The 10,000-nt window shown below is 44.6% G+C and overlaps 1 protein-coding gene across 4 annotated transcripts in view; it reads left to right on the top strand.

Annotated features, from left to right (window-relative positions):
- The window catches only part of LOC113802662 (nephrin-like), a 192,317-nt gene that overhangs the window by 128,471 nt on the left and 53,846 nt on the right, over window positions 1-10,000 (top strand). For all 4 annotated transcript variants that reach the window (XM_070128026.1, XM_070128025.1, XM_070128024.1 and 1 more), the window contains exon 7: window positions 5,092-5,391. In XM_070128026.1, the coding sequence (XP_069984127.1) occupies window positions 5,092-5,391 (300 nt within the window). The remainder of the gene's footprint in view (window positions 1-5,091; window positions 5,392-10,000) is intronic.

The following is a 10,000-nucleotide window of genomic DNA, read 5'->3' as shown; positions in this document are numbered from 1 at the left end:
GAGTGGGATAGGGAGTGAGGAAATGGGAGGAGAGGAGGCACGACAAAAATGTGGTAAGAAGAAACTAGTGAAATAAATGTAATTATGAAACAAAAGTTAAGGGAAATAATTCAAAGAAAATGTTGCACAAACCTAGTTTCCTTTTTTTCCTTTTTGTGAGTTCATGCTTCCTTCTTCATTTAGGCTTTATTTTCATTCTAAGTTGGGCCGTTGCTTGTGTGGCGAAACTCGACAAGAAAATGCAAGCTCTCTTTGGCAGGAGGGGCGAGGTTCTCTAGAAAAAAAGGAAGAGAGAGAGAGAGAGAGAGAGAGAGGGAGAGGGGGAGGGAGGGAGGGGGAGGTTGATATTACAATATCTCCCCCTGGGTGTGAACAAATAGGCAGCTGACATTTTTACTCTCGTGCTTCGTATCTTTACTCAGAATTACATTTAACCCAACAAATTCGAAGAGCGAATGCGTCAGCTGTCAGCTGTAAACAAAGACCATCGCCTGATGCGCGCAGGGAAGGCTTCACTGCCACACGAGGCAGTGAAGTGAACGCTCACCTCGCTTCCCTCGCCGCGAACCCGAGGGCAGCACGCCCCCCGCGAGCGCCGAGGCCTCGTTGCCACCGGAGAGGGCGTGGGGCGGGCGCGCTAACCACAGGTGGCGCTGAGCAGGCGTCTCCGCGGTTGCACTCCCGCCTGACGCTAACTGAGATGAAAGATGATGATGTTGTGGGTCCTGTGTTGCGTGGAAATGAGGCTGTGTTATTGCGCTGATGAAGCAGGTTAAATGCAGAAGTCAAACGGATTACGCACACGCATGCTCGCGAGTGTGTGTGTGTGTGTGTGTGTGTGTGTGTGTGTGTGTGTGTGTGTGTGTGTGTGTGTGTGTGTGTGTGTGTGTGTGTGTGTGTGTGTGTGTGTGTGTGTGTGTGTGTGTGTGTGTGTGTGTGTGTGTGTGAATACATTCAGATATTTATTTATAGGTACATGATATGAGAGAGAGAGATATAAGTTTATGTACGCCCCTGTGATCCTGTGTGCAAACGTGTACCAGTGACTGAATGCGCGTGGGTTTAAACATATGAATATGAAATCACCAGCATCAGCATGGCCGCGGGTGAGCTGCGTCGCTTTGAATTTTCCGTAGAGTCCCGGTAATGATTAGAGCCTCCCACATAGAGCTGTCAGACTCGGTACTGATATCCAATATCACACTTCCTCTGCCATGAGAGTTCAGGTCAGGAAAGAAGGGGAAAAAGGATGACATCGAAAACCGATCTTTGTGTAAAAATGCCGGAATGAAAGTAGGTCAGGACGCGCAAGAGGAGAGGGATGGAGGGAAGGTGGAAGCGGGAGGAGAGGGGAGAAAGAAAGAGGAAGAGAGGGGAGAGAGGAAACAAAAAAGGGGAGAAGGGAGGAAGAAATGGGTGAGAGAAAGAAGAGGAGCGGGAAAAGGAGAAAGAGGAAAGGGGAAAAATAAAGGAGAGGCGAGGGGAGAAAGTAGGAGGAGAAGCGAGAAAAGGAAAAAGAGGAGAGGGGAGAAAGAAAGGGGAGGAGCGAGAAAAAGAGAAGGAAGGAAGATAGGGCAGAGAGAAAGAGGAAGAGAGGGGAGAAAGAAAGGAACGTGAAGGAGAAAGTAAGAGGGAGAGAAGAGAGAAGAGAGAGATCAAGGAAGAGGGGGAAAGAGGAGGAGAGAGGAGAAAGAAAGGGGAAGAGAGAGGAAAAAGAAAGATTAGTAGGGAAAAAGAGAGAGGAAAAGAGAGGAAGGGGGGAAGAGGGAAGGAAAAAGAGTAAGAGGGGAAAAAGAAAGAGGAGAGGACCCACTCCCCTCTTCTCCGCCGTTGCTAGTCTCTCGGGTTGGACTTGTGTCTCCTCCTAATGCGTGTCTGTAAAGCTTGACTTTTTCTGGATGCTGCGTGTCTCTTAAGCTCCCAGTTGCCTTTGTACAGTGCAAGGACCACGCTTACTTTTCCTTTCTTTTCCTTTCTCTCTATTTGATAGGCCAAATCCCTCTGTAATACTGTAATAAAAAGCATATATAGGCTACCGTTTTCTAGTATTGTTACGTGGACAAAGGATACAAAATAGTAAACTTTATTTACCCCATGGAAGATTCGTCGTAGTTCAGGAGTACAACTATGGAAATTTGTTCACCCCCTTTAATGCAAATCGATATTGCAACTCCAAAACTTCATGGAAACTATTCACGCACAAACGTTGCTCTCTCCGGGTTAAATTACCAGTAAAGATATAGATTCTGGAGTCCTTTATGGTCTCTCTTTATATCCATGGATGCCCCATATCCTCTCTCGCCAACCCACAGCCTTCGCCTGACACCGATCGTTGCGCCCCTGCCAACTTCGGGCGGCCGTCGCCAGCCGCCGGGCGACGTGCGGGAGGGAGGGGGGGGGGGAAGAGAGCCTTTTTCATTAAAAAAAAAACTTGGTTTTGGAGTCAGCAATGATGATGTTATTCACAACATCATGTTTTCGATGGGCGAAGCCTGGATGCACGAGGGGATTTAATCATGTGATGTTGAGGTCGATTTCGTGACGGATATTCACTTGTTACATCGCATCCCGATACTGTGACTGGAAACAAATACTACGGCATGATCAAAAGTGTGATTGTGAGGCTTAAGGAATCGCCATTTTGCGTGACAGAGTATTCAAACAATCTCCGTTTTATGTCCTCTCCCTTTTCTGTTAGTTCCCTTCCTTCCTCTCGTGCCCTATGCTCCCCTGTACTCCTCTCTACTCTACTCTGCCCTACCATTTCCTACTGTCCTCTCTTCCCCTCATGCCCCCTCCGTTCTCCTCTCTTCTCTTTGCCTCTCTTTCCCATCCCTCTAGAGGACCGATTCAGGGGAGCTAGACGGTAACTTTGGGGAAATGGTTGCGTTGTGCGACCACGAAATTTGTAAAACTTTCGATTTGGAATTAAAGTTTGTTGCTTTTGTATGCTTTCTATCAAAACTCGTAGATGCACAAAGGATATTTTCAAGCTTAAGTTCTCCTCCGTCGACTTTTCATGAACTGTTTGCGCAAAACCTTTGTCGGAGGATAACAGGAAACACTAGAAACGGCGCGAGTTCAGTCCCGAGCAAAAGTTCCATTCAGGATCCGGACGAAGAAAATTTTCAGAATGGCGACGCATATCCGACTTGGCTCTCATTCGAACTGATATACGCGACGATAATCTGCATCATACACGGAAGTAGAGCCAGTTTATACTCAGCGAAGCTCGAAGTTTCAGCATAAGTACCTTCCAGCAACGACCTGTCCGACGAAGGGCTCGGTTGTTGATCCCGGCCCGTAGCCTTTTGGGGACATCCCCGTACAATGAAGAGCTCAAAACCGGGAAGCGGCAGCCGGAAAGAAATGGAAAGTGGAGGGATGGATAAATAGAAAGGAAAAACTAAATGGAAACGAATATTTTAAGCCCGATAGAGCACACGCGACCTCATTTACATTCATGGCTCTGATGACGGGCGTGAATAGCGTGTAGGCTTCAGAAATACCTTCTTGGAGGTGGATTCAGCTCACGCCGCGACGCGCCCCACGGGCGGGTCGCCTGCATGTTCCTTGGGGCGTCTGTTTGCGTTTGTGTCGGTTTATCGCGTGTGTGTATGCCTGCGTTTATTTGTGCATAAGTGTGTGTGTGTGTGTGTGTGTGTGTGTGTGTGTGTGTGTGTGTGTGTGTGTGTGTGTGTGTGTGTGTGTGTGTGTGTGTGTGTGTGTGTGTGTGTGTGTATATATATCTGTGTATATATATATAATACATGATTATATATATATATATATATATATATATATATATATATATATATATATATATATATATATATATATATATATATATATATATATATATATATATATATATATATACATATATATATTCATATATATATATATATATATATATATATATATATATATATATATATATATATATATGTATGTATATATATACACACACACACACATATATATTATATATATATATATATATATATATATATATATATATATATATATATATATATATGTATATATATATATATATATATATATATGTATATATGTATATATATATATATATATACACATGTATCTATCTATCTATCTATCTAACTATCTATCTATCTAACTATCTATCTATCTATCTATCTAATCTGTCTATCTATCTATCTATCTCTCTATCTCTCTATATATGAGTGTTTGTGTGCGGCAGAGGGGTGTATGTATATGAATGTTGACATAGGTGTGATGTTTCCAAGTCACGTCCTTTGGTTTTGTCGGAGAGATGGATGTTGGTCCAGAGGCGGTATCGAGTGCCGGTGTATTCTGGTTGTCAGAAAGAGTCTGTATGCATACATGGAGAAGTGCGTCGTGCGTGCGAAGCGAATATGTATGAGAACATAGGGTACAGTTTCACACCGTCACAGTTCACGCATTCCTCGCAAGAATGCGCTTAGTGGCTTGTCCATACTCAGTGAGTCGTGGCGGACGGGCTGTGTTCCCGGGGAGCGCGGCATCGGCAGTCTCAACAGCCTGGCCGCAGGCGCCGCTTTACATACCCTTCGGGAGCTGTAAATACGGCTTACATTAGGTAAATACGACGTGAATGGGATCGGAAACAGTTTCGGGATATTCATTGTGTTTTTGGAAGGTGCATTCTTTCTCGCGCAGATTTTAAAATGCTGTGTTCCAAGTGTCTGGAGCGGCGCTAAAGCTTTGCTGAGATGGAAAATTACCTTTGGCGTATGAGTGTTATGTAAATGTGGAAATGTTCATGTATTTCAATGACCCTCTTGCAGAGGCGCCCTTATCGCAGCGAGAAGCGGCTTTCCGGCCATTGTCTGATTCCCACTTTATGGTATTTTTTTCTGGTATAATGTGCGGCTTCTTCCTGGTTCCGAAGGTGCTCATCTCTCTCTCTCTCTCTGTCTATATCTATCTATCTCCTTCTCTCTCTCTGTTTTAGCAAAAGTGCTAATGATTGTTATTTTATACCATATATAAGAAATGTCATTGATACGTTATTTCTTTTATGTCTTATGCTGTGTCACTAATCTTCTGTTCATTGTTCCCCCGCAGTTCCTCCCGACAAGGTGGTGGTGTCGGGGCCGACACAGTCCCGAGTGGGCGAGAACGTCACGCTGACGTGCGTCGTGGAGAACTCGAACCCGCCCGCGGAGGTGTCGTGGGTGGTGGACGGGCAGCCGCGCCCCGAGGCCACGACGCGGCGCGAGCGGGCGGGGCCGGGCGGCTGGCATACGGTCAGCCGCCTCGAACTGAGCGTGCCAGCCGTCGACAGGGACATGATGTTCACCTGTCACGCCACCAACCAGGCCCTCGGGGAGACCAAGGTCGACACGTACATGCTCTCGGTCTTGCGTAAGTAGACCTGGTCGTTTGAATGAGTTTGAGGACGTGCATGCATACATGTCTATGCATACAGACATTCATATATGTGTAGGATGTATGTCTATTTATGATGTGATGATATTAGAAATGAATGTCAAATATTTATATATTAGTTGAATTGTCTCAGAAATACACTTTAAAAATTATTTAAAGGGGAAACCTTAGAAATGCGATCTTTGATGAATTCCAAAACTTGAAGGAACAAAGTCGCATTAATCATAAACTTTTCGTTTGGCGACGAGTCCTAATCGCCAGGAAAACCTGAGCCCTGACTGAAGTGCCCTTAGCGACCACGAATATACTTCATTTCCTTTGGGGAATTCATCTTAAAAGGGGAGAAAACGTTGCGCTTTCAACACCTACGAGCTAAGATTACCTTCATATGGCCAGTAGATTGGCGCTTAAAAGTAATGACACAAGGGCATGTGGAAGAAGTATTTTCCTAAGACAGGGAATCCTGCGGTAAAAATGTGTCAGAGTTTTCTCCTGAGGTGTAAACATATTGTAGAAATGTTTTTCATTTTGAATTTTTTTATCAGCTGTAAACGTTTTCATTGGCGCAAAACGTTGACAAAACGTTCAGACTCGCTTTCGATTTTGTATGCAAATGGCCAGCCAGCCTTTCTTCGCGCCTTCTCTCCTCCCTGCTTCTCTTCTGCCCCCAGTCTCCCGTTTCCTGCATCTGCTTACATTTTCCTCTCCTCGCTTATTCCCTGCCTTCCCTTGTCAAATATGTTTCGCGGTGGCCATATTCCTCCCGGCTCTATTTGCAAACTCGTCTTCGCTTTCTTCTGTGTCTTTGTATTTTATATTTTCCTCGCGCACTCTTTCTTCTTGAAAATCTGTACTGTCCCGTTTTGCGTCTTCGTCCGTTTTAGACATTGCCTTTTGAAATTCTCTCTCCCTCCTTCCCTCTCTCTCTCTCTCTCTCTCTCTCTCTCTCTCTCTCTCTCTCTCTCTCTCTCTCTCTCTCTCTCTCTCTCTCTCTCTCTCTCTCTCTCTCTCTCTCTCTCTCTTTTTCTCTCTCCCTCCTTTCCATCTCCCTGTCTCTCTCAGGATTCACCTTACCACATAGACAGTTATCACTCGTTCTTTTCTCACTTCTATTGATTTTATTTCCTCCGTTTTATCCAGTTCCTCTTTTCATAGTAAGCCACCGAGATCGAGCGTGCCCGGCGCCGTTCAAAGGCCTAGGACAGATTACTGCGGTTAATTCTTCGTCATTCCTCATTGTAAACGTGCCTGAATCTGACCCCAAAACTGCAATTACTTATGCACACCGGGTGGTAACTAGTCATATAAATTTCGTAGATGGCGTTACACTTGATGTACTAACCCTTAGCATTCATGAAGTATGTACAACTTACGTATTCCCGCCGTTGGGACAGCCATTCTTTAAGGCTGGTAGCCACCGCCATAGTGAGATGATCAATTGTGAATCGATTTTTTGTTCAATGTTTACACTGTCTTTATATGAATTATCAATGGAGAATATACATAGACTGTATATTTTGGATGTGAAGGGATCTAATATGCTTTATGTTGCATCATTGCATATCCTTCCTTGCTGTTGTGAACCGGAGATGGACGCGTGTGGATAGAAAGTAACATTCTCAGACTTACAGGTATTGGCGAGTCTGCCATATGTTTCATATACAAACGAGAAAGAGAAAAAAATTACATATATATATCTTTGCTCCCAAAAATATCGCACATGGAGAAATGTTGAAGATATATTCGCAGCCCTTAACGGGGCCAGAGCTCAGCTCCTAGGAGACTATTGCAATCATTCACTTTTATAGGTGGTGGTGTGTGTTTGTATTCACATTGTAGGTAGCCATAAACTAGGCCCGTGCTATGATATTACTGTGCCAACCCTGGGTACTACCGGAGTTCTTTGCGAGTCTTAGATTTGCACTTTGTGAGAGATTTACGTTTTGTTTCCCACTTAGCACGGGTGTTAGGCAGTCTCGCCCCGTTAAATTATGCATAAAGAGCTCAAACACGTGCATATTTTTAGTATCTCTCCCCGGTCCCCTTAGATCACTGTTTTCAAATGCTCGAAGTGCCACTCGCAGAGACACGTACACAGAGACAAATTCTCAATTTATATTATGTATCTTTCTATCTGTCAGTCTGTTTATCTGTCTGCCTACCTATTTACCGATGTATCTATCCATCATTTATCTATATACCTATCTAACCGCCTACCTACCTTCCTACCTGCCTACCTACCTACCAATCTGCCTACCTACCTACCTACCTACCTAGCTATTTACCTACTTACCTATTTATCTATCTATCTATCTGTCTCTCTCTACCTACCTTCCTTCCTCCTTTCTTTCTTTCTTTCTACCTACCTACCTACCTACTTACCTACTTACCTACCAATTTAACTTTCTCTCTGTCTATCTATCTATATATCTATATATCCATCCATGCATATGTAAAACACACACACACACACACACACACACACACGCACACACACACACACACACACACACACACACACTCGCACACACACACACACACACACACACACACAGACACACATACACACACACACACATACACACACACACACACACACACACACACACACACACACACACACACACACACACACACACACACACACACACACACACACACACACACACACACACACACACACACACACACACACACACACACACATACACACATATATATACAAGAACAAACACAGTGAGATCAAGGAGAGCAGACCCTGTGTATTATTCTATTATATTCCTTCAGCCTATGTATACTCAAAGCAAATAATTTAATATGAGATCTGTGACACACACACTCGCCTTCAGGGCCAAAATAGGGCGCCCATCTTTTGTCTCAGGAAGTCCCCATTGTTGTTCATACATAGAGCCTGATGTTCCCTCCCCTGGCACATAAAAGGTGGCCTCCCTAACACTCCTTGGGTTAAATCAAGTTCTTAGAATTTCCATAGTTACTTCAAAATTCTACCTTTTCCTCCTCAGCTTTATCGTGGATTTTAACGGAAGGAAGGAGGGGAGGTAAAGAAAAAAAGAAGCAGATTTTTGTGCTGAAGGACTTGAAGTCTTCAAACTTAGTCCTTTTATGTTTAAGGCTGAGGTAGTTACGCGTCAAGTTGGAGACTTAAATAGCAAGAAAAGTATTGTGTACCTTTTCCCCCTTTCTGTGGGAGACTGACCTGAGTTCTGTCCCGTTCTTTTTTCTGAGCTAGGTCGCCGTAGGTGTAGGGTGCTATGTCATAGGCAAAGTCGAAATAAGCTTCGTTTTTGGTCATGGGGAGGAGGGGGACTTCCTAGCAGTGACCAGATTTCGCTTGGCTTATACTCTCCCTTTACTCGAGATCCTCTGTGCTCAGCCTGTCTGCCTTTTCATATAATATCGTGTTACGGCTAGTCTGACTTATTTTCCTGAAAATCTCTGACCTGAACTTCAAGATTATCAATACCTTATGCGTCTTCATCTCAATCTCTTGCTGATGTACTACTCTTCTATGCATCCTCTTCTCTCTCCTCCCGACCTCCTTCCCAAACTCCTTTCTCTCTCTCCCTTTCCCTTCCCATTTAGAGCCTCTGTCTCTTGACAAAGCTCTCTCTCCTCCTCTTCTTCCTCGACCCCATCTTCCCCGCATCGAAGTGAAGGACAAGCGAGGAGGGAAGAGAATAGAGCAGAGCGACCCACGAGAGAGGCGGATGGCGAGAGCTCCACTGCTCCAACTTCCACCTTTTGTCTCCTCAATTACAATACTCGAAGGGATCATAACGCTTATGGATCGTCGAGTATTTTATTGTTACGGGATGGCTGCGAGTCAAGGAAAATGCAAATGGGGAGTTCACTGTAGAGAAATGAACAGAGGGGAGGGAGAGAGGGAGAGAGGGAATGAGTGGGGTTATAGGTGATACGAAGGGAGGGGGTAGTGGAGGGAGCGAGGGGAAGGGTGAGAATGTGGGAAAGGGGAAGGAAAATGGAAATGGAGTGTGGTAAAAAGAAAGGTGGAAAGGAGGGAAAGGGTGAAATAGAGGTTGAAGGACAGAGAGGAGAAGGCAGCACGGGAAGGAAGAAGGAGAAAGAATGGGAAGGCGTAAGGAGAAAGGAAGAGTCAGACTACAGAAAAAGAAAGAAAGAAAAAAAGCCAGAGAATTACGACAGGCGAGGGAGAAGGGAAAAAGTACCTCGCCTGAGGAGGAGGGGAAAGGAAGAAGGAAATCTCGCTGCAACAAGGCAGAAAGGGAACAAAAACGGAGGGAGAGGAAGGCGCTGAATTCAAAGCAAGAATCCAAGGACCGGTGAAAGAATGCAAATGTGTGAACTTACTTTATTTTTTCTGCATTATTCTCCTTTCTCTTAGTATATTTCCTGTTGCAAGGCTCTCCCAACATTTAGGCAAATCCTTTGGGGTTGCACCTGTCGCCTTGCATCCTGTCCTCCGCCTTCACGCCCAAACCCGGGCATCGCGTCTCCTCGATGCACGAATGTCCCCCGCTGTGCCATTACATTTTGCAGTGCCATTTCATTATTGCAAATAAGTTTATTGACCTTCCTTCACGCT

The sequence above is a fragment of the Penaeus vannamei genome, chromosome 12, assembly GCF_042767895.1.
Source record: "Penaeus vannamei isolate JL-2024 chromosome 12, ASM4276789v1, whole genome shotgun sequence".
NCBI classification, from domain to species: Eukaryota; Metazoa; Arthropoda; class Malacostraca; order Decapoda; family Penaeidae; genus Penaeus; species Penaeus vannamei.
Note: the sequence above shows the minus strand (reverse complement) of the source record. Positions and strands in the feature narration are given on the sequence as shown.